At 37.7% G+C, this 26,025-nt stretch overlaps 1 protein-coding gene across 1 annotated transcript; it reads left to right on the forward strand.

The window, feature by feature from the left end:
• The first annotated feature begins 10,491 nt into the window (after positions 1 to 10,491).
• Positions 10,492 to 14,410, forward strand: LOC109069614 (nuclear receptor subfamily 4 group A member 2). Its single transcript, XM_042730600.1, has 8 exons — positions 10,492 to 10,726; positions 11,189 to 11,281; positions 11,529 to 12,397; positions 12,712 to 12,841; positions 13,015 to 13,178; positions 13,505 to 13,707; positions 13,834 to 14,012; positions 14,124 to 14,410. Exons 3-8 carry the CDS (start codon positions 11,531 to 11,533, stop codon positions 14,378 to 14,380), a joined length of 1,800 nt encoding a protein of 599 aa, XP_042586534.1. The 5' UTR covers positions 10,492 to 10,726; positions 11,189 to 11,281; positions 11,529 to 11,530; the 3' UTR covers positions 14,381 to 14,410.
• The last annotated feature ends 11,615 nt before the right edge of the window (positions 14,411 to 26,025 follow it).

Consider the following 26,025-nt stretch of genomic DNA (forward strand, 5'->3'; position numbering starts at 1 on the left):
CCTCTGTGCTGAATGAGTGAAGTTGACAGATCGTTGCTCTCTTCTCTGTTCGGCCCTGTGAATACACATATCCTCATGCTCCAAATGCGGGCTGACAGCTTGCCCGGAGAAATGAAGTTGGTAGTTTGGGGCAATGGTAAAGAGCCTGAGCAAACAGGACATGCTATGTACACCCAGGCTAACAATGAACATATGCTTTGTTTTTCTGATGCCAACACGGAGCATTCATGGCCTCAAGAGACTCCTGAGATTCAGGGACCAGTTGGAGCGAACAGCCTGCTGGCTATTTTTGCCTTTTTTGGCAGACTGTTGTTTCTAATTTGTTTATAGTACTGTAGCCATTAAACTACGCTGGTTGGTACATTGTGAATATAAAAGGTGTACTTTTAGTAACTTTTAGTAGTAAAGCATTAGCAAACATTATATAATGCATAAATAGCACTTATTAGTAGAACTAGTTTAAATGTTTCACACTGCTCTTCAGGCACACTGAAAAAAAAAAACACCATTGAATTTACTGAATTTTTTTAAGGTAAGTGGTTGAAATCTATTTATTTTAGCTACAGGTTAGCTAAAATTAAATAAATGTAGCTAAAATAAATTGTTTGCAACCACTTACCTTAAAAAATAAAAATAAAAAATAGTTTTTTTTTTTTCAGTGCACAGAGTTTCAAATTATTGTGATTTAAAACTAGACTTCAATGATCTTTCAAGTCATTTATGATGATGCCTAAATTAAAAGTGACAAATAAAAGATCTTTGAATTACCTGAATGAATGGTGACTTGTTATATATCAGAATATTTGTGTGATCATATCTTACGATGACCTTTGATTAGGTGTTATTCTGAACTGGAGATTATTTTGCATCTGTGAAGGTCTCAGAGGTAAATGACAGCTCTGACCAGTTTCTCTATCCAGTTTATCTAACCACCTTCCAGAGATGCACAGACAACAACTATATAACAAAAACTGACCGTCTTTTCTCTACAATTAATTTCTCATTCAGTTCTATTTATTTTATTTTATTTTATTTTATTTTATTTTATTTTATTTTATTTGCAGCTATTGATGAGAACATAGCCATTTTCACAGTATGTCACTCACTTTACCTGTCTTAAGAGTCCAAAAGCATTCGCTGTGTGATTAAGTCTATTAATGCAGTTAGAATGCCCCATAATTCAAGTTATCCCTTTATGACTATATATTTATCATAAATTATATACTTAATTAATATTATACAAGCAAGAGTGCCGTTTTCCTGAATATTAGTGTGTGAGCATCATAGCATTTACGAATGTAATATTAACTTCATACAATGGTTAAAAAACAAGAAATACTGAGTGAGTTACATTTTTAGACACAATATTGTTTTTTGTTCTTCTGGTGCAGAACATGTGTGCTTCTCAGAGCAACACTATAGTGTTTCGTCCCTGAATGAATCTGTCTTTGAGTGAGTCATTTAAGTCAACGACTCAATAATCCATTCCGAAAGACAGCCACTTGCTTAGTTTCTAATCAAATCAGCCTTTTTGAACAAATTGTTTAAATGAATGATTCAGTGAATCACTCATTAAGGGACTTGCCTCCACCTAATGGTGGTTTTAGTGTCATACTAATTTATCCATGACAGGCCTAAACCAGCCAAGGCACCAAAATAAAGACACACTAAGCTAAATTTTGTTTAATTATTGTCACTGAAAAAAAGGAAAAAAATCAATATCACACATCCCTATTATCAACATTCTTCAAAATATCTTGTTTTGTGCTCAGCAGAAGAAAGACATTCGTACAGATTTGCAACAACATGAGGTTGAGTAAATAATTTTTTTTTTTTTTTTTTTTTTTTTTTTTTTTTTTTGGGGTGAACTATCTCTTAAAGCTGTAGACAGCCCTATAGCTTTAAGGGATAGTTCACCCCCCAAAAAATGAAAAAAATCATCATGCATAACAAACTGTCACCTCACCACAAAAAGTGCACAAAAAGTGACTCTGGGATCTTCTGAATTCATTTTAATACTGTTTATTGATGATCCTTACAAGCATATACTCTATAAATTACAGCTAACAGATTTTTAGCTGTAATTGAAGTCAACATTTTGAGGCAGATGGCAGATCAGTTTCAGAGGGTCAAAGGTTACATCTCATCTTAGAAGTTGCTCACCTATATCTGAGAGGTCTGAGAGGTTTATCAAAGCAAAAGTCCTACATGAGTGACAGATAGGTACCTTTACACTACAAAGTGGATTGGGTTCAGTGTAGAGGGTGCGAGCGCAGATGGGAAGTTCTGTCTCATCTCAGTAATGAAGCACACCTGAACTCTGCTTTAAATACCAGAAGAGAGGATGGAAATGTCACATGCAATTAAAACTCATGATGCGAGATGGCACAAATCAAACCTAGACTCTCAAAAAAGAAAAAGAGAGAGACAAGGAGATTTGGATAGTAGAATGACAGATCACTACTGACACACTTTTACAAGGAAACCCCTGCAAGGTTTGTCCTCCAAAACTCGACTCTTATTCCATGTTTAAACATGTGCATTAATAAACATTACACTTATTTTGAAAGAATTTCATTATTTCACACAGGGATGAACTGGAGGGCTAAACAGTTACAGATATTTCTGTCATTATTTACTTACCATACTGTTTTTTTTTTTTTTTTTTCATAGAACATTTACAAAATACTAACTACTCACCTACGTACAGTGAAAGGAAACAGCTTTGTGTGAGGAAAACACTGACTTGTGTGTAATTTGTGCCACTTTTGTCACTGGGTCGGAGCTAGACATTATCAATATTAATGATAAAAGTAACAGTAATAACGACCAATTTCTCAACCAAGTGTTCTTTTTTTAAACATTTTGCAGTTTTACTTGCAAATTTCTGCACTGCTTACTTCTTTTATTACTGGGGTGGTGGGCTGCATGCTACCACTTACTGTACTGGAGTGTATAGTAAGCTTGATCATGAGGTGACTAAATGATACTTGACACACACAAGACAACAACCTTTGATGACAATGTTAGAGTGAAACGATAGATGCCAATACTTCTTCAATAATAACTTTTGCTCCACTGATTTGCTGGGACATATAAAGTTCACGTTATTTATAAAATCTACAAAATTATGGACTTTTGTGAAGAAGGTTAGGAGAAGAAGGAGGAGGAAGAAGAAGAAGAAGAAGAAGAAGAAGAAGAAGAAAGCCCCAGAAGCCAGATTGTGAGTGTCAAACATTCACCGCACAAGGTGAATGATTTAAAGAGAGCAATCTCTCTTTTTTTCTGTTGTCCTGTTGCTTTTTTCGAACCTGAAGCATTTAAGTTTTTATGGCAAAAAGGTAACAAAAAGTGCTTCAGTTCTGCCATCTTTTTCATGTTTACAGCACAGTCTGTCCTGTGATCTGAATACTTTGAGCCACTAGAGCATGCATCGTAAATCTGCTCCACTGCAGGAGTGTTATTTCAGTGAGAAATTTGCCAAACATATGAATATATCTGGCTATATTTGCCTAATGTGCTTGGTGCTCATATCCTGTACTTCTTCCCCCACTATCTGCTGAGTGTGCAGTCTCACTGTCTGCAGTCACACTAATTGGACCCCTCTCTGATTCACCTCCAAGACCCCAGTATGTTCAAACAGATAGGAAAATAAAACATAGCCCTAAAATAATGAGATTCCTCAGGTCGTTTCAAATGTAACAGAAAATGATGACATTTTGGTTTGAACCCAGCTGACTTTCTAACAATGTGAAGACAAAAGAAGGCCCGAATGCTTGAAATCGCCCCCTATTACTTTGATATAATTACTCTATATTAATCCCATCTTGATAATGACAGGGCCTCTCTCTCGCTCACTCTCTCGCTCTCTCTGATTTGCCAATAAAGTAGGCTACTCTGAATCCTTTGAAATAACTTTAAGAGAGAGAGAGAGAAAGAAAAAAAATAAAAGAAGGGAGGTATATAAAAAATAAAAAAAAATCCCACGACTGATTCAACACGAACACGTCTAGACCTCTTTTGAATGAAAAATGATACGTGAGGGAAAATAAAGCAATATGACCAGAAGGACCAGGAATTCACCAGATGAGTGTCAACGGAGAGGTAAAAAATGAAGCATTTACCTGTTCCTAATCTAATTTCTTCATGGCTTTCTGTAGATATCGGACCCCGCCGTGAATAAGCTTAGTGTTTGCGCTGCCAGTCCCGGGTGAGAAATCGCTCCGCTCTGCCAGGGCCGTGGAGACTGAGGGAAACCAGCTCCGGATCAACGTCAGCTTGATATTTGGCTACTTATTCTCACCACCACAAAATGTTTAGAATATATTACATATAATTTTCATATGCATCTCTCCTCTCGCTGTAATGTGCTTTAAAGGCGAACCGGGGACCGGGGTAGGCTATATGAGAGGGCATTCATATCTCCATGGGAAACGGGATGCGTTAATATGTATGAGCGCACATGTGACTGTTAAAAATCTCTAAATGTTGAAATAATAACGTTTATCTGGAGGTTTCAGACTCCAGCTTTATTCTGCATGAAATGTAGCTAGTTTTCACAATTCAGACTTGCAAAGCGTTTGAAAGACTGCAAAGAAGCAAACGTGCAATTGCCGATGGAGGTGAGCGAGAGACTGTTGTAAACGCGACAGTGACGCGAACAAGCCTCTGGCTTTCCCAGAAGATTAGAAGCTGCAAATCCAAAAATTCCAAAAGAAAAAAAAAGTGGATTAGGAGAGAGGGATGAGCGCAATTTCAAAACCCTCCTTCCTCAATCTCTCTCTCTCTCTCTCTCCCTCTCTCTATCTATTTTTTCAGTATTAGACAATGGAAATGAATATAAAAGGAACAAATAAAAACATATTAAGGAAACCTTTAACTCGAGCATAGATAATTGATTTATGGAGTAACAGAAGAGACGATCACATGAAGTCTCATTTGGGACAGCCAGTGAGCCATACTTCAAACGCAGAGATCAGGCTTTACCCTGCCACGTTGTCGTTTTCTGGAAGACGAAAATCCCTCTAAGTCCAGCACTTCCGATGTGGAGGCCTCCTGAGGAGGACGCTGAAGCCACTTAGCGGCTGAGCCTGCGCGAGCAGCCCTGCAAGCAGTTAACACACAATGAGCTGCAGCGTTACGCAACAACCGCTCAGAAAACATCCGTCTACAGCTGCAAGAGGGACGCGTACAAAACAGAGTGCCGCTCGAAATCCTGCTCTCGGTGCTAAGAAGAAGCAAATAGGATTGATCCAAATTTCTCAAATGGGGAAGACTATAAGGAAAACCACGGGGCGAGCGAAAAGAGAGAGAAAGAGCTTAGCGCTTTCATTGTGTTGGCTCCGTGAGCTTCTATATGTACAATCATGTATGAAAATCATAACTGTCAGTAATGAGGATGGCCTTACTGTACATAGAGTTTTTCCAAGGGGTTCTGCCAGTCAGTCAACCTAAGGAACCCAGAATAGTATTTCACATAGGCTATCTTTTCAAGGTTTTTTTTTTTTTTTTTTTTTTTTTTTACAGTTACAGGCTCTTTTATTACATTATGTCCAATCTCTTTCCTGTGTTGTGCCATTATATGTACAGAAAATGTTTGACAAGAATCACAATGGGCCAATGCTCATGCATAGGCCTTTATTCCTCACAAGATTTATTGAAGAACTCTCCAAATACTTTTATGAGTAGTTAGCATAATTTCCTAAAGCAAAAACCCTTAAAACAAACAAAAACACCAAGCAAACTGTATGTGACAGCATTAGAGGCGTATCTTCATCCAGTAGGCTGGCCACAGTTACGTAGCACAGCGTGCTGCCCCTCATGGGACGGTGGCCATTCTCACAAACACATACACACCAACCAGCCATTCATTTCACTGTCACATGACTTCAGGGGACACTATTCATTTATAAATGTGTTTCATTACTATGCAAGTCTTCATACTCTATATGATGGATTCAACAAAACACAAATCATGCATTTTCTGCAGAAGGACGTAGAAAAAAAAAATAGTGACAGCAGAAAGAAATAAAGAATGATCAATCACATGCTAATTTATTTACTTCCCCCACTCCTAACGAGTGTCCAGCATGATTAATCACGAATATGCATGCCACATGTATATGACATTGCTTACCACAAAATAATGTGATTTTACTGTTCTCCACAATCCTCTGCTTGAATTTTCTCTTTAACAGAGCATTAAAGGAGTAAACGTTGTGTTTTACTGTTAAGACATCCATAGAATCTACACTCATTTGAACAGATGAGCTTCACATCTATTATTTAGAACATGTACATCAGATAAAGAAAGTGAATGTTAATGTTTTATATTACTGAACTGTACTGCTTTTCATTTTTATTCATATGCAATAACTTATAACTGACATTCAGGAAACGCAAATGAAGCCAAATGAATTTGATTGCAATCATCACCATCAACACCCTGTGCCACCTCATAGGAAAGAAAAAAAAAATAAGGTAAAGAAAAGATCTGTTTAATATCTCATATAATTTCAATTGGAAAGAAGATCTCAGAGCTTGTTGGATTTTTTTCCCCCAAAAAGACCCTATTCATTTTCCAACTTCTTTAGATTTTTAGAAGGGATCTTAAAAAAAGAAATAAAAATTGCTTAGAATTGCCGAGATATAGTGTGCAAACAAAAGGTATTTAATGAATTCAAAGAATTTCTCATCAAATTCTTTTAACTTGAAATTGGCTGTCATATTAATTGTATAATTCTATATTTAAAGTTCTTAAATTATTAATTTGACATAATGAAAAGAATAGAAACAAATCCCTAATCTGTAAAAAATAAAATAAAATAAATAAAATATTGGCAATCGTCAAGAGTGATTTATGATGAATGATATAATGATAAAGGGAAACTAAACTGTTATAATTAGCAGAACATATGAACACATATTTGCTAAAATGACTTTGCAGAAGCTGGAGGGTAATTAATTAGACTAACTAGCAGCACTATTCATCTTCCGTCTGACTGACAGTTTTTTTTTTTTTTTTTTTTTTTTTCTGAAGCACAATTTAACAATTGATTGTGGCATAAGAGCCCACCTGCAGCTTGAGAATTCATTCAAGTAGAGAAGAAGAGCCTATGCCAATGCCAGAGCCAAAAAAATAAAAAAATAAAAAATAATAATATGGTCCTAAACTAGGGTATATTGCCCCATGGCATGAATATGCAAGAACTCACAAGATGCCGGCAGACTCATTACTAATGTTACTGCCAATTACAAGGCATGTCATGACACTGATTCATGAATATTCAACACTGACTTATCTTCATGCTCACCACAGTGATGGGTCTCGTTTTACAGTTTTACTGAGGTAGAAGAGATGGGACCTTCATCACAGCACAGAGAAGTCATCCAGCTGCATTACAAGCTGTTTCATTAGGGTTAGATAGTTAAATGTGTGTTATATAAAACTGCATTAAAATGATGGAGCACTCCCTTGTTCCATGGAACTCACATTAAAGCATATTAAGTAGACATTTAGTCCTGAAAAGGAATCTTAAATTGGAAAAAAGACATAGACCAGTGCCTTGAGCGAAAGGGGTGCTTTAAGAGTGCAAGAAATATGATTTTTTTTTTTTTTTTTTTTTTTTTTTTTGATGATGAATCTACTGAGGAATTAGATCATGCAATCAACAACATCTGACCTTTTTGAACCTGCATGAAAATTGGATAGATGTCAACATCTCTAAATGAAGCTCAATCACACGAAGTGTGGAGTGATGTTTTACAAATCCTAAAGTCATCTTTTGGCCAATGAGACCAAATTAATGCTGCTTATCTCATAGGGAGAGAGATGCACACATATGATCCTTATCTAAATAGGTTCTGTAAGAGGAAGCTTGTAAGGGGAGACAATATCTAGGTTGGAGAATGAGTCTACCCTGCTTGATAAAATCAGGCTATTATATCGCAGTGGTCTCTCAATTTCAAATGTCTGTTAAAAAGTCTACAGCCTCTGTCAATAAACATTTCCAATTAGAGTTGGTTAGAGGCATACTGTACTTAGCACATAGGTGCCTGCAGGAACATCCATTGATAAGACAAAACTCTCTCACTCAAAAAACATAAATTATTTGAGACAGTGTATTGGAATATTGCCCATTCATGTACTATACCTCTATGTTCAAGCCAACAGAATACACACTGTCAAATTCTGTCAAGTCTTACATTGAGATGCTGATAGACATCTGGTGCTGGTAGTCAGGTTATACTGCAATCTCAGGAGAAAAAAAAAATGCTATACAGTACAGCAGCTTTAAAGAATTTTTTAGCAGTAAATCTTGTTTTTATTTGTGAAGATAAGTAATGGCTGCCTCATGGAATTTTCCCTGTCTCAAGTAATCTGGCAGCAAAGTCTTCATATTCATCAATACATTTTGCATAAGGGAAACTATTCAGAATTATATCACCATGTCAATTTTGTAAATCACAATGACTCTGAGACAGCTAAGATTATATACACTGACATAAGACTGCCCTACATACGAAATGTAATAAACACGACTGACACTGTCCATGGTGCTTCACCTGTCTCAGTATTCAAGTAAAAGTACTGAATAAACAGTTCCTGACAAAAACTGAACACCCTGAAGGAAGCATCAGGATTGGCAGTGCATTTGTGATTTTATGTTTGTGTTCTTGTTATTTGTACTTGTTAAAGAAAAGTTAATTTCATGTTGGCTGTTAATTATGTCAGTAAAGATAGCTTTATGCATAACTCTTTCCTCCACATACACGACACCACTCTCTCTCTCTCTCTCTCTCTCTCTCTCTCCTCTCTCTTCAACGTGTCATAATTGGGAAATAACTTCAGTCAAATTTGATTGCACTTCATTTGCTGCCTCTTCCTTCCCATGAGCAGTGATTTAACTATGCATATATATATATATATATATATATATATATATATATATATATATAGTATATATATATATATATATATATATATATAGGCAGTTAGTAATTAAATGAGCCAATGGGCAATTATTGCTTAATTGTATGTTATTTCCCTTCATTAAAAAAGTAAATGAAAGCAGACCATATTGTGGATATAATACATTAGATATAGCAATAAACCCAATAAGGTGTTGAGCACATGGCTGGCCTGTCATTTGCTATGTGGAACATGACTGACAGTTTTGGACATACTGTTTAAATGAGAGATTGTGGACATCATGGGATAGTTTTGTCCTCACATGTCAGCCTTGAATGTCTATATTGCAGAGTCTGTGGCTTGTCGACATCTAATGTGTTCTGCATTAGGCTGAAATACACTGATCAGCACTGTATATGCTTTGCGTTATAACAACATATAAAACAATAATCCAAAACTATTGTCCAGTGGGTGGTGAACAACAGTGTCCTCTAGAGGAGACTGCCACCCCCATTTGGAGGGGGAAACAAACAAACAAAAAAAAAAATAAATAAATAAAAACCTAAACTGTGGTTTAGTTAAGTTTTGAAAGCTTTACAAAGAAAACCTCATAAACTTTAATTGTGTATCTGTTTACATAGAAAACGGACAGAGTAATGTTTTTTTTTTTTTTTTTTTTACATACTGTGTTTTTACATATAAGGCCATGAAATTGTTTATGGTGGCTCAGAGATGCAGGATTTAGTTTGTGGAAAGAGTGTGTTCCCATGATGGTTGAGTGAGCCCTGTTTCAAATAACAGTAACACCCACCCATTCAGATACAATATGGCAGAGACTGTTTGAAGGAAAGTGACCTCTGTTTCTAGAACTTTCAACGGTCTGCATCAGAGCTGGTGTCTGCATCACATTTCTTTTCTTGTTTCTTTCTATTTTTTTCATTTTTTTTTTTTACCAGTTCCTGATGATTTTCCCTGTCTTTTTACATTTAAATTGAAGTGACTGTGTGAATCCTCTCCTTTGCTCTCTTCTAAGGATTGTAGTCTTGTACAAATAGATGCAAAGGGTTAAATATTCTGTATATGGAACTATGGTTTCTTAAAAGGAAAGCTCTTGTTTAATAAAAGTTTAAAAAGCTGTGTTGGGTACAGTCAAAAACATGGCCAGCAGGGCCTGCTCAAAATCATCTTTGTTGAAATATAGCTTTTATCAGTTTATTTATTATTTCATTTCTAGTGCTGTTTTGCAGTGTACAATACAATGACCAATAGCTCTTTGATTCCAACCCATATTACTTTTTGTTCAGGCTTAGATTAACTAGCTTAAAAAAAAAAAAAAAAAAAAAAAAAAAAAAAAGGTTTATTAGAATGAGATTTTTTTTTTTTTCAGTGTTTAATGTGAAATCGACCTAATAGAATGTAATAATTGTAATTTCCTAACATGTGAATTCCTAACATGTAAAGACAAGTCTGCATACTGAATGTATGACAAAACAGACGTAAATTGCTGTTCGACGATGGGGAATATAAACCACAGCAGATCTCGGTGAAATCACAGTCATGCACCGGCTGTCAGTCAGCCCTCAGATTGGCAGAAGAGTCTCGCAGCTGATTGGTTCTACTCACGTATGACGCAGATGACGTACTGAATTCAAACACGTGGGTCTCACATAAACAAAGACACATTGGCAGACAGGGCTCTACATGCCAGTGTTGAGCTCCGCGCTCTGCGAACCACACGCCGTACTGGACATTTACACAGATATTCTGCATCACAACCTTATGGATACAATATAGTTTTACTGATGGTCTACTAAGGTATGTTATTGCCTTTCTTTTTTATTCTTTGTCTGTTTGAGCAAATATGCATTTTCAATTAGCAGAGCAAAACTAATCCTATGGCATGTTCGTTTTAAACAGTCTTTGAATGTTGTTTGTTGATTTCTGCTGGTTTTATAGAAATTGATTTGCTGTTTTTTCTGTAGAGCTGAATTGTGAAATGAGCTTTTATCCAGTCGCTGTATGAGACACTTGTGTGAAATTGTGTTTGTTCAGACATGCATTTATTAAGTGAATTACTTATAACTTGAGAGTTGAAACAAATAAACAAACGCGGCGCGCAAATCCTTAAACTTTCGCCTCATCACGCACATGTTCTGATACGGCGCTGCGCTAGAAAGTGTGTTTAAAATTTAAGTGAGCTCTAGAATTTTGTGTAGTTATGTAAAATAACTAATAAACCGTGCTGCAAAATCAAGTGAAAGTTGTGTGTTTTATCAGAGGGAGAATCCAGAGCTGACTCGTTTTTCTTGAACCCCGGTATTAAATTTCACCTTCACCGCGATCTGCAGAGGAACAGTTTTACGACTGAAGGTAGGCTACTTCAGCAGAAAAAAAGAATATATATATATATATATATATATATATATATATATATATATATATATATATATATATATATATATATATATATATTAAATGGTTAAAAGCGATTTTGAAAAGTTACAGGCAAGCTGAAATCAGTGCCAAAACATGTTTTGATGGGCATGTGTTTTTTTTTTTTTTTTATATATATATATATATATATTTTTTTTTTTTATTGATTGCTGTGTTTTCGCAGCCATGCCCTGCGTCCAGGCTCAGTATGGCTCATCCCCGCAGGGCGCGAGTCCTGCGTCTCAGAGCTACAGTTACCACACCAGCGGAGAATACAGCTGCGATTTCCTCACGCCAGAGTTTGTGAAGTTCAGCATGGACTTGACCAATACCGAGATCACCGCCGCCACCACCTCTCTGCCAAGCTTCAGCACCTTCATGGACAACTACAACACCGGTTATGACGTGAAGCCGCCTTGTCTTTACCAGGTGCCCCATTCTGGAGAACAGTCCTCCATCAAAGTGGAGGAAGTCCAGATGCACACATACCATCAGCAGAGCCATTTGGGCCCGCAGTCAGAGGAGATGATGGCCCACTCCGGGCCTATGTACTTCAAACCTTCCTCACCTCACGCTCCGGGAACAGCGAACTTCCAGGTTCAGCCCAATCATATGTGGGAGGACCCGAGCTCCCTGCACACTTTTCATCAGAACTATATGACCACGCATATGATAGATCAGCGCAAGAACCCCGTGTCCAGGCTCTCCCTCTTCTCCTTCAAGCAGTCTCCACCCGGAACCCCTGTTTCCAGCTGTCAGATGCGATTTGACGGGCCTCTCCACGTGTCCATGGGACACGACAGTCCCGGAACGCACCGAGCCCTGGACAGCCAGAGTTTCGCAATGCCCAGTGCCATTAGAAAACAGGCGGGAATAGCCTTCACGCACTCCCTGCAGCTCAGTCACGGCCATCAGCTGATGGACAGTCAGATGCCGTCACCCCCGTCTAGAGGATCTCCGTCCAGCGAAGGTTTGTGCGCGGTGTGTGGAGACAACGCGGCTTGCCAGCACTATGGTGTCAGAACGTGTGAAGGGTGCAAAGGTTTCTTCAAGGTACTTTTTGCATTATTATTATTATTGTTTATTTATTTATTTATTTAAATGTGTTGTTGTTGCCGCCTTGTATCGGTGAGAATATCTGAAGAGATCTAATCAGACATCTGTGCAACTGTCATTAGCGTTAGCTGTTTATTTATTTATCTATTTATTTATTCAATCTTTATTTTGCTCACTGGTTACTCGCATATCTTATTAAAGATAATTTAAACCAAAAACAAACTGAATGTTTTGCTTAGAAAAATCTGAAAAGTTTGTCTAAGTTGTATGCTAAACAAATGAAATCTTTTTGTCCCGTTTTCCTGATTTAGCGTACAGTACAGAAGAACGCCAAATATGTCTGTTTAGCCAATAAAAACTGTCCTGTGGATAAACGCCGGAGAAACAGATGTCAGTATTGTCGATTTCAGAAGTGCCTGGTGGTCGGAATGGTGAAAGAAGGTAAATCACACACACGTCTGTGCGTCTCATAAGGGCTGTTCGTTATAACGTGCTTCGCACTTGGAATAAAGAGAAGCAACTGCAATTATAGTCATCGCCGACTGAATTGCATATACATGTTACAACGAGCATAACAGCCACTTGATAATAACCGTTTTGTATTATTTTGACAGTTGTCCGGACCGCCAACTTAAAGGGTCGGCGAGGCCGTTTACCCTCCAAACCCAAAAGTCCGCAGGAGTCTTCGCCCCCCTCTCCGCCCGTCAGTTTGATCAGCGCACTGGTCAGGGCTCATGTGGACTCCAACCCCTCTATGAGCAGCCTCGACTACACCAGAGTGCGTTATGCTCCATTCAGCTATAATTTTACTCATCACTTCAGACTTTAAAAGAAGAAAGTTAAAATGTGCATTCCTGCGCCAATCTGACACAACCAATATTAGGAATTTAATATCATACAGTGTTTCATTATAAACTTTCAGCACTTTAAGGGTGGCATATTTTACTCTCTAAATTGCTTTTGCAAGAAGGAAGCCAGTGAAATACAGACACGAGTTAAATTAAAGAGGGGGAAAACTCTCCCCCTTCTAGAAATGGGCTTTGCAATTTCACGGGTTATATATTTTAAGGGAGCTCATTAAGTCATGTTTAAATTAAATTCCAGTTCCAAGCCAACCCGGACTACCAACTGAGCGGAGATGACACACAGCACATCCAGCAGTTCTACGACCTCCTCACCGGATCCATGGAGATCATCCGCGGATGGGCAGAAAAGATTCCCGGGTTCACCGACCTGCCTAAACCGGACCAGGACTTGCTGTTCGAGTCTGCCTTCCTGGAGCTCTTTGTGCTGCGCCTGGCGTACAGGTACCGAGGCCTCTGGAGAGGTGGCTTTGCTGCTTCCGTTTTTATTGGCTCTGCAATAATTAGGAGCCGCTTAAATCCCCGTTTAATGCGCACGGTAATTAACGGGTGCTTTGTCATTAATCTCAGGTCCAACCCGATGGAAGGCAAACTCATCTTCTGTAACGGAGTGGTGCTGCACAGGCTGCAGTGCGTCCGTGGATTTGGCGAGTGGATTGACTCTATAGCGGAGTTCTCGTCTAATCTCCAGAACATGAATTTAGACATATCTGCTTTCTCATGCATCGCCGCCCTAGCCATGGTCACAGGTGAGATCAGTTTTTATTACAATGTTTAGAAAATTGCAACTGTTTATTATTATTATTATTATTATTATTTTGTTATATTCTCATATGCAAATTATTATTATTATTTTGCAGAGAGACACGGACTGAAAGAACCCAAGAGAGTGGAGGACCTTCAAAACAAGATAGTAAACTGTCTGAAAGACCAAGTCACCTTCAATGGAGCCGGCTTGAATCGTCCAAACTATTTGTCCAAACTGTTGGGTAAACTGCCTGAACTGCGCACACTGTGCACACAAGGTCTGCAGCGCATCTTCTACCTAAAACTAGAAGATCTGGTCCCACCGCCAGCAATAATCGACAAACTGTTTCTTGACACTCTGCCCTTTTAAACCGCGAAAAAAGGAGAAAATAAAACTATTTCAAACCACCTCAGAGAACTTCCAATGACTCTCTTGAAAACTGAAAGTCTGATTTTTTGATCCACAAACCATTGCAAAATGACATGCGCTTTCGAAAAGAAGAAGAAGAAGAAGAAGAAGAAGAGAGAGAAAAGGATTCAACAATCTAAAGCCTGGAAAACACTACGCGAAATAATGATAATAATAACTTTTGTCATCGGCAAGTTATTTTGCCCCTTTATCCCATCAAAAAATACCGCTACTGAGTATCTCAGAACAGAGAGAGAGAGAGAGAGAGAGAGAGAGAGAGAGAGAGAAAAGTAAAATTAGGGAAGAAAGTAATAATAATGATATGAGAAATTATAATAAAATACACATTTTATTCAATAGTATGCCTGATTTTGATCAATGAAAAAATATCTCGCCACTAATAACCATTGTTAACTGCTAACGTCTGTATTCATGGGAAATCACAGAGTAGAGTGTACTATACACCATTTCTATATACCTATTCAATAGATTTATGTGATTTATATGATGTGTATAAAGCTTGTACAGAGACTTTTTTTTCTTTTATAACTTGTGCCTGTGTATCTCTGTCAAGTGGAAAGGAGACGCATGTTGTAGAGGACTCTTGTCTCCATTACACACTCTATATTCCGGACACTATGTAGTCTGTTAGATTTTATAAAGATTCGTAGTATTGGGACAACTTTTAAATATGGCACATGTGTATAAAAACCAGTATCATCTGTACAGGTAAAAAGGGATCCATAGTGTTTGTAAAATTGTCGGACATTCCTCGTTTGTATGTGTTGTATGTATTGTTGCTGTTTAATATAAACGTTTATATATTTATTTTGAGTTTGCCGTTAAAGCATGGTGCAGTTGAAATGATTTCAGACGCATCACCGTCGTCTTTATTCAATTAGGTGTGTGAAAATCAACACTCCATCTTCCAATCCTTCAAACTAAATAAAATACATCACAGCCCCTTTCAAAGACCTAACTAAATATACTGCAACTCGTTCGGTTCCGAATCCGAATCAAACTTCATGAGAAAGGAATATTTAATGTTTACAAATAAAACGTTTAAATCATTTCCATGCAGGAGCCGTGTCTCTTAATCACATCTCATTAGTTTGTGGTCAGAAATTGATCATTTAAAAACCTACATTGCTCAAGGAAATCAGAGGGAAAAAAAGTTTCATTTTTATTTTATTTTGAATCCTTATTATTATTTTCTCACGTGATTTTTTATTTTATTTTATTTTATTTTATTTTTTTGTTTATTAAGAGATACTGAATATACTATGTAAACTGTAGATAAAATTAAGGAATCAGGGGAAATGCGCATTTCCTATATATCCCTTTCATCAAGTTGATTGATTATTTATTTATTTATTTTTTTAATATTAGACAAACAATCTTCAACGATTCCACTTCTCAGAATACAGAAGCATTTGGAAAGTTTGCTCCACTATCAAAAATAATACATTTATTTTAAAACGTTAAATTTATTCCCATTTATTCTAAAGACTTCTGCGCTCTAAATAAAGATCTGAGTAGAAAATTATACATAAGAGTATTCTTAATTCAGAAGCTTAAAATTGTTGTCGAACGTGTGATAACTACAGGTGTCTGAAAACTATCCAATCCGTTACAATAAGTAAATAAAATGAGGGCGATGAATGACAATATAATAATGTAATAATAATGCATCTAAATTCTCTGTGTAAAATTTGGAATCCCGCTCTACCGAGTAACAATTAGAGCAAGCGTCATTCAAATAAATTTCTGCGAAATTTGAAAAATAAATTTGACTGCGATCTATATGTTTAATTCAGGATAAAGCAATGAATCAAACTTATGTGCTTGCATTTGTAATGAAATGTTGAAGAAGAAAACATAAGTAACCCAATCATATAGCGCATTTAAAAGTAATTTAAATGTATCTGAACATAACGTATAGCCAACTGTGTAGTAATTTTATGTTTTAAGTTATTTATCAGTAGAAGATTGATCCATATTTGTTATTGTTTTAGATTGTAGTAAGAAATATTAAAATGACATGATAGTATCGAATGAAAATATGAATACTGTTTACATGCTATACTAAATATTGTTTTCCATCTTTTTTTTTTTTTTTAACTCTCGTTATGTGCCCTTGAGCGCCATTACAAGGTTTCACAGGCTGTCGACTACATCAGATCATAAGGAACTTTATTATAAGGTGTCATTCTCTAAATTATTTCAAGCAGTGCGGATTTGGAGAATTGAAACGTGCGCATCATTTTACCCGTCTGGTGTGAGCGTGCGAGTGAGGGCTTGTGTATTTAAAACCAAAACAAAATAAAACAAGCACGCACACATTATTATTATTATTATTATTATTATTATTATTATTATTATTATTATTATTATAAATTCATAATCTATAATCTGCCGGCCTGATCATCTGATAATTTACGTTAGCATTTTGCCATTTCAAACTCCTACAGGATATATTTGCAGTCACACATAATGGCATACAATCACAATTCAGATTTTGTGATTTTCCTACCCATATGTGTGTATAAAGCAAAATGTCCTTTTCTTGTCCTTTTTTTTTTTTTTTTTTTTTTTTGCAAACAGGTGCAAAGTTAGCGTACATGGACATTGAAAACATTACCGAAACCAAGGCAAACATAATATTTAGATGATGAATCAGTGTAAAATATAAACCCAGAACATGTCACCATGAGTGTGAATCTGTATTTTTTGCTGGGTTTTGTCACCTGAGACTTTCTTCTAAGGCTTAGAGTTAAGCTAAGGCTAAGAAGTTAATTCCGAAACATTTTACCTGAAACCAGAGCCAAAACAGTCCTGATTTAGCATGTGAGTCGTAGCTGTCAGTGAAGTAATAGAAATGAACCTTACAATTACATATACCGTACAGTTGTGCAGTATTATATATAATGTGTACTGATTATTAAACATTCATCTAAAACAAATTATACTGTGAAGTGAAAATTCTTGCCCACCTCTAACATCTAACACCTAGGCTATATTCAGAGTGTGCAAAAGTCAAACCCATTCGGTTCTATCTCACTATTTCCAAGACAGCAGGTATGCCGTTCATGCACAAGTTCGTTGTGCCTTACTGCGGAGTTCCTGACGGGATTCTGTCATTCGACATTCATGTCCGCCAAGCTCAGAGAGGAGATGAAGGTGCCTCTGGGCAACGTCTGGGAACGCGCACTATCGCGTAATCTCTCCTTCTCTCTCTCTGCTTCTCTTGCTCTCTCATTCTTTTTCTCTCATCAGCCGTGGCATGGCTGATCTTTCCCCAAAGTTCTCACAAGGCAAAGAATTGTCTGAATAATTAGATCTTCACAGCAAAAAGACTAATTCCAAGTCAAATTAAGATTACACTCAAAAGCAGTTTGCTGACATTTAGCAGATCAGTTAGAGGGACGCTCTGCGGTGTCACAAGCTTGTACCGTGTTGACTGAAGTAATCATTTAGGTTGGCAACGGCCTAATCTCTGCACAAAGAGAAAAGCATGGAAGCGATGTCGTGAGCAGCGTGTGACAGAGAGAAACGCTTGCCTTACACATGTCGAGGTATTTTCACTCAGCTCTCGCGCACTCCAGTTCCGCGCGTTTAAATAGAGACGAATCACAGAGCATTTCGCCGCTTCTTTATCTGTTCTGACAAAGGGACGAAGATGGCGGCGGTAGTATATATGCTTTTGGTCTGTCAATCCGCTCGCTGGTTTCTGCTTAGCACCGCAGATAATGCAAAAGCAGACGAAGGACGGAAATAACACGCTCCGTCTGCACGTGGAGAGCTCAGAGGCCGCAGGCACTTTGTCTTAAGTGCTAGAGCAGGAAACCTAAGAGGAACTAAATTATAATGCAGTGCTCCACTTGGTCCAGTCTTTGTACCGAGGGGCTGATGGGATAGACGCCCTAAAACACAGTCATTAAGCAGTGCAGGACGCATTCTAGCTACTTCATAGATGATTTCAGTAAGTCATATATAGAGACCGCAGAGTAACGAGGTCAGGCAGAAGTAGCTGTCCTATTGAACTGAACCAAAGGAAAAGCACCTCTCTTGCCATCAGGAACCCTGCAACTTTTATCACTGCTTTGAAGAGTTCTGTTGTGTGATTTAAATTTGCTTTGCAAACTTGCAAAAACGTACTTTAAATAGCAGTTTCCGTAGACCAGGCAACGGTGTCCTCTGTGACATGTGGGCTCGCAAACACACTGCAAATCTGTGCAGAGATAAAGCAGATGCCGTTTGTTGGTAGAGCGCTCTGCAGGGTTTACAGACAGATGCTTACTGCATGGCCTTTAATACAGTCCCTCTGACTCACGTGTGTAAATGCAAATCCTTTAGCGAAAAAAAAAAAAAAAATTGGGATCAGATCTTACAGTGATTGGCACAGCAAAAGACAAACTATTTCTGTCCAAGGATCTGACTGAGACAAAACAGCAATAATACATCACATGCAAGTATTTAAAATATTAAACCAACTTTGAAAGAGTGAGACAGGTCTATTTCTCTGAGCAGAGAGTTTGCAGTTTATTTAATTATTTATTTATTCATTTATTTGCATTATTTTCAGCGAGTATATGGGTATGATTGTGTCTCTTTGATTTACATATATGGGAGACTGAGGCAAGTTGTCATGAGATATTTAAGGTTTAACGTTTCAAGCATCTTATTCAAATTTATTCAAAGATTTTCTACGAACTAAAATTACAATGTCATCTTATTTTTCTAATGGCTGTTGGGTTACAAACAACAACAACAACAAGAAATGCATATTAAAAGCACACATTAAAACACAAGTAAATTATATAATGTTTAGAAAGAATTTAGAAAAGTTGTGTATTCAGGACAGAGGTATTTTTGTAAATGTGTGTATGTGTGGTGTTTGTATATATATATATATATATATATATATATATATATATATATATATATATATATATATATATATAATATATATCTATATATAATATATATATATATATATATAGATATATATACAGAAGTATTCAGATCCCCTTAAATTTTTTCACTCTTTGTTATATTGCAGCCATTTTGCTAAAATCATTTAAGTTAATTTTTATTTCCCCTCATTAATGTACACACAGCACCCCATATTGACAGAAAAACACAGAATTGTTGACATTTTTGCACATTTATAAAAAAAAAAAAAAAAAACTGAAATAACAAACTCTACTAAGCATCAACACCCTCTTCACAGCATATTTAGTAGAAGCACCCTTTTGATCTAATACAGCCATGAGTCTTTTTGGGAAAGATGCAACAAGTTTTTTCACACCTGGATTTGGGGATCCTCTCCCATTCCTCCTTGCAGATCCTCTCCAGGTTTGTCAGGTTGGATGGTAAATATTGGTGGACAGCCATTTTCAGATCTCTCCAGAGATGCTCAATTGGGTTTAAGTCAGGGCTCTGGCTGGGCCATTCAAGAACAGTCACGGAGGTGTTGTGAAGCCACTCCTTCAATATTTTAGCTGTGTGCTTAGGGTCATTGTCTTGTTGGAAGGTGAACCTTAGGCCGAGTCTGAGGTCCTGAGCATTCTGGAGAAGGTTTTCGTCCAGGATATCCCTATACTTGGCTGCATTCATCTTTCCCTCGATTGCAACCAGTCATCCTGTCCCTGCAGCTGAAAAACACCCCCACAGCATGATGCTGCCACCACCATGATTCACTATTGGGACTGTATTGGACAGCCGATGAGCAGTGCCTGGTTTTCTCCACACATACCGCTTAGAATTAAGGCCAAAAAGTTATATCTTGGTCTCATCAGACCAGAGAATCTTATTTCTCACCATCTTGGAGTCCTTCAGGTGTTTTTTAGCAAACTCCATGCTGGCTTTCATGTGTCTTGCACTGAGGAGAGGCTTCCGTCGGGCCACTCTGCCATAAAGCAGTGATGGTTGACTTTTTACAACTTTCTCCCATCTCCCTACTGCATCTCTGGAGCTCAGCCACAGTGATCTTTGGGTTCTTCTTTACCTCTCTCACCAAGGCTCTTCTCCCCGAAAGCTCAGTTTGGCTGGACAGCCAGCTCTAGGAAGGGTTCTGGTCATCCCAAACATCTTCCATTTAAGGATTATGGAGGCCACTGTGCTCTTAGGAACCTTAAGTGCAGCAGAATTTTTTTTTGTAACCTTGGCCAGATCTGTGCCTTGCCACAATTCTGTCTCTGAGCTCTTCAGGCAGTTCCTTTGACCTCATGATTCTCATTTTCTCTGACATGCACTGTGAGCTGTAAGGTCTTATATAGACAGGTGTGTGGCTTTCCTAATCAAGTCCAATCAGTATAATCAAACACAGCTGGACTCAGATGAAGGTGTAGAACCATCTCAAGGATGACCAGAAGAAATAGAACGGCACCTGAGTTAAATATATGAGTGTCACAGCAAAGGGTCTGAATACTTAGGACCATGTGATATCTCAGTGTTTCTTTTTTAATAAATGTGCAAAAATGTCAACAATTCTGTGTTTTTCTGTCAATATGGGGTGCTGTGTGTACATTAATTAGGAAAAAAAATAACTTAAATTATTTTAGTAAATAGCTGCAATATTACAAAGAGTGAAAGATTTAAGGGGGTCTGAATACTTTCCGTACCATGCTTCACTGTTGGGACTGTATTGGATAATATATATATATATATATATATATATATATATATATATATATATATATATATATATATATATATATATATATATATATTGTAATTTTTTAGACTTTCAACAGCATGACTTCCAGTGAAATATTCACTGGAATTAAAAATAAATAAATAAATATATTATATATATATATATATATATATATATATATATAATATAAATAAAATAATAAATCAATAACTTAATAATAATAATAATAATAATAATAATAATAATAATAATAATAATAATAATAATACAAAGATAGATAGACAGTTTACACCAGCCTTCCCTATATTGGGATGGAATCCCAATAACTTTGAAGCAGGCAGCATTCACAACATTTAAAAAAGTGAGAGAAAAACTAAAAACAGAATAATGATATATATTTCATAAAAAGGATTTTCTTTTCACAGCGAGTTTTAAAACAATAAACATGTTCTAAATTATTATAAGCATTTTTCCTTCAGTTCTAGTAGATTTTGTCTGTATCTAAAAAAAATAAAAAAAATGATGATGATTTTGATGAAGGTGCTGTTTGTACGTCCTGGTTCTTGCAGTCGGCGAACAACAGTTTATCATAGTGTTAGAGTGTGTATCAGTAAACTGGGTCAGAGAGTAGGCTTCTCATAATCCATACAGCTATAGGTCACAGCACACACAAATGTTTTGCATATGATGTAAGAGTGACAAAAATAAGATATTCTACTAATTCAATGAGTTGAAATATGTCTGCTTGCTTAATTAGTGTGTCTTTTTAAGCATGATCACACATTTTCAATAGACAGTTTCCCTTCACTGCAAATGACAATTATCATTTGGATGCATTAAGTATGTCTCTTTGTGAGAAAGACAAACACACACACACACAAAGACACACACACACACACACACACACACACACACATTGTTCTATCATTCATATTATTAAACAGACAACCAGTCTTTCTGTCATGTGAAGAGAATGACCAGATGTCATTGCATGTGTAAATGAAAGTGCTGTCCCTCTGTGTTCTAATAGATGTTATCACACACATCAGGCTAGTAAAAGACACTAATTATTTAGGGATTTGCTTTAAAGTGACTGACTGCAGCAGTAGAAGCAGTCACACCACTCTTTAGCTCAGACACAAGTTGTGGGCTGACCCACTGCTGTGCATTGATTCCTGATGAACATTTGTCAAATTAATATCTGTAGTGTGGCTAGCAACACTGCTCTGCATGGGTGACTAATGCAAATCTACAGATGAGGGGGGGAATAAGGAAGAATTTCAGAAAAAAAAAAATAAAAAAATCCCTCAGACACATTATATTTAAAATTATATTTTATATTTTAAGTGTTCAAAGATAATGGGCATGCAATCTTCTGTGACAAACACTTTACAATGACAAACGTAAAACATACAAATCTTATATTAAAGGGATAGTTCACCCATATATGAAAATTCTGTCATTAATTACTCACATGTTGTTCCAAACCCGTAAGACCTTTGTTCATCTTTAGATTACAAACTGCAAGATTTTTTTTTTTTTTTTGAAATACAAGAGCTTTCTGACCCTGTATAGACAGCAACGCAACTGACACTTTCAAGGCCCAGAAAGTAGTAAAGTCAAAGTCACACACAAAAATAAATAAATAAATAAATAAATAAAAATTGTTGCTTTTTAACACGTTTGGAACAACATGAGTAATTAATGACACAGTTTTATTTGGGGTGAACTATCCTTTTAAATAGTCTATGTAATACAAGATTTCTTTGTTTTCTGTCTGTCACTTTTTTTTTTTATGTTGTTGTTTGTTTTTAAAAACAAATCTGGTTCCAGGATCAGTGCATGTCTGGATTTTGACACTTACACCCTTCCAAATGACCAGGCATCAAAAGTGGTAAAACAAGTTTACAAAACAATAATCAGGAAACAAGTTCACGTTTGGTGATAAAGCAATAAAGCAATAAATGTGGGAAAAACATTAAATATACTGATAATTATGAACTAAATACTTGTCCTGTTCCGTATGAAGAGAGAGCTGGTCCTCTGTATTTAATGCAGACCGTGTCTGCTGTGGATATTGGTTTGCATGTTAAACAGATCCACAGTCCATGCAGCTTTTATTGAAGTATTGAACAGGGTCATTATGTCTTCTGATCTGATTGATAAACTAAGGCGAGAATTTCCATCTCAGCAACATGCGGAAGCAGTTAATGTTTCCCAGGGCAGGCATGTTTCCGATTCAGTTGCTTTTAATGAACATTCCTTTACTGGTCAGTGGAGTAGAGAGAAAAAAAAAAAAAAAAAAAAAAACATCCATTCATGTCTTACGGGAAAATAGACAGACGGAGAGAGAAAGTTAGATCAGAGTTTAAGTATGGTAAATGGTACAAAACAAATGTCTAGGTGTGACAGGTAACTAGGTGATTTGTAAAACTCTTTAATAATTGGAAACAAATAATTGATTTAAATCCTATGACTAATCAAAATAATTATGCTAAATAATTAATTAATAATAAAATAAAATATGATGACCACACAAACATGGGCACTGAAGACAACACAGGCAAATACAAATTATAGGCATATTTTGATGACTAAATGTTTTAAAGTTAGAGTGCATATTAGTCATGATTTCATGTTGTAAAATGTCACAGTGATGGGTAATATTCTTCCCCTCAGCATGCACTTACACTGAACCTGCAAAAAAAAAAATAAACCACTGTCTCTCTCAGTCTCTCTCTGTCTGCCTCTCATGCTCTCTATGAGACATACCCATGCACGAGTAATGTGTTCGTGCTCGGTAAATTGCACAGGCTTTTGTCCTGAAGTAATATAGATTTAAAAACTGTGCATGCCTCATTTCTGACATTTGGGATTTGTAAATATTCCATTTAAAATGGAATATGATGTAATATATTATGCATTGTTGTTTTTACTTTTTCAAAGAGAGTTTTATTAGGTAAAAATTTTACAACACAGAATATGACTTAAATAGTGGATGAAAACCTTTACTATATGTGTTAATACAGCCATTTGCCTCAACACATCAGTGGTAGTAGTTTCTTTACTCCCTGTGCAGTTCTGACATACTATGTTTTTGAACTAATTTCTATAACATAAATTATAAAAAAATCATCATGATAAAAAAAAAGACTCAGATCTAGCATTATTGCTCACTGAGTGAAGCAACACACTTCATGGGCATATTGTATTATCTCCCACAGTTCAAGCATAAGCTACTCTTCACCACAATAGTAAAGACAAAAAAATAAAAATAAAAAATAACTTGATACATTTTTATATATATTTTCAAGCCCTGGACTCACTCTGTGTGTTTTTCCCATGTCTCATTGCATTCCTTGATATTTTCGTTATTCCCGTAATTAGTCCCATTACTTAAGCCCTGTGTCATTCTATGTTTCTTAGTCTGGTATTGAATGTTCATGTTTCCCTGCTACGTGTGTGTTCCTTGTTCCATTGGATGTTAATTAAAGCCTGTTTGTTAGAAGTCTACTCCATGTCTCCTCATTCCTCGCTCTGTACTCCTCACAGTAGTGTTCATGACAGAACACCAGACCGATAAACAGTTACCTCCGTGTGTTCCCTCCGACTTTGTTTCTGTTTTTTCTTTTGTTTCCATTGTGTTTCCCCATGGATCCCCTCGCCTGCCCTGAGTACCTCCTCCTCCTGCTGGAGCAGGGGGAAAAATCATTCGAGGGCCACACCAGACTGTTCCTGGTCCTCGCAAACTTCTCCAGCTACCCGAACTCTGTGCATGCTATGACGCCAGTCTAAACATGGCATACAGAGCGCCGTCGTCCAAGGAAGGCCCTCGAGCGAGTTTTGCCACATTTGTGGAGTGGACACTGATCCCCGGATACCCGTTCACCGTCTGTCCCGAGGGGGTTTTGCCAGTGCCACTCCGGACCCAGTGCCTAGTCCACCATCTCCCCGCTGCACAAAGCGCATGCTAGTGCCCAAAGCTGACGGAGATCCAGAGCCCGCCACGATCGATGAGCTGTCGCCGCACGGAGCAACAGTGCTCCAGATTCTGGGAAACAAAGCTGGAACCCGACTTGCCCCCTCTCCTCTCTCCTTCATCCCCGCTGGTCCCATCCAGCCCTGATTGAGCTCCCATTTCCCAGTCCATTAAAGAGAGGGTTCCAGTCCCATAGTTTAGCCCAGAGAGGGCTTCAGTCCCCAAATTTAGCCCAGAGAAAGTTCCTGTTCCCATGTCTAGTCCAGAGAAGGCTCCTGTTCCCACGTCCAGCCCTGAGAGTGCTCCTGGTCCCAAGTTATGCCTGGAGGCTCACAAATGCCTTGTGTTTCCCTTGACTCACCTCCAGCCTCTAAGCCCCGGACTCCGCCTCGTCCCATGGACCCGTCAGCTCCACCATGGCTCCTAGCTCCCTCCTCTCCACCTTGGCCCGGCAATCCACTAGCTTCGCCGGGCTCCCTCATCCCTCTGGCTCCGCCTTGGTCTGGTGTCAACTATCCTGTGTCTCGGGACTCTACTTCTCCAGCTGCTCCTTGTCCCTTTGTCCCTCTGGCTCTGTCAGGCTCCTTTATCCCTTCAGCTCCTCCTCAGTCCTCTGTCGCTCTGGCTCCACCGCCACCTTCCGAATCCACACCTCCGCATCAGTTGCCAGTGCCATCTGCTCCGCCTTGGCCCTCCGGATCAGCCCCTCCTTCCTTCTCCATGGATCATAAGCCCCTCCTTCCTTCTCCATGGTCACATGCTCTTCCGCTGCTGGTTGGCCCCCTGGAGTCGGCGGTCATTCCTCATCCATGGTTCCTACCTCCGTCAGCTCCACCGTGGGCCGCCATCATGACTTTGGCTTGGGTCCAAGCTACTCCCATTTCCTCCTTGGCTCCTTCCTCCATCATTTCCACCCTGGACTCCGTTCATCGTCTTCTTCCTGGGTGTCGATGGAACAGGAAATGG

Source organism: Cyprinus carpio, chromosome B9 (assembly GCF_018340385.1).
Source record: "Cyprinus carpio isolate SPL01 chromosome B9, ASM1834038v1, whole genome shotgun sequence".
In the NCBI taxonomy this organism is placed as follows: domain Eukaryota; kingdom Metazoa; phylum Chordata; class Actinopteri; order Cypriniformes; family Cyprinidae; genus Cyprinus; species Cyprinus carpio.

Bases quoted from the DNA above. Each gene is read 5' to 3' on its own strand.
- LOC109069614 (XM_042730600.1), top strand. From the start codon at position 11,531: ATGCCCTGCGTCCAGGCTCAGTATGGCTCATCCCCGCAGGGCGCGAGT. The intron at 13,179-13,504 runs GTGCGTTATGCT...ATTAAATTCCAG, and splicing joins GCAGCCTCGACTACACCAGA to TTCCAAGCCAACCCGGACTA. The intron at 14,013-14,123 runs GTGAGATCAGTT...ATTATTTTGCAG, and splicing joins CGCCCTAGCCATGGTCACAG to AGAGACACGGACTGAAAGAA.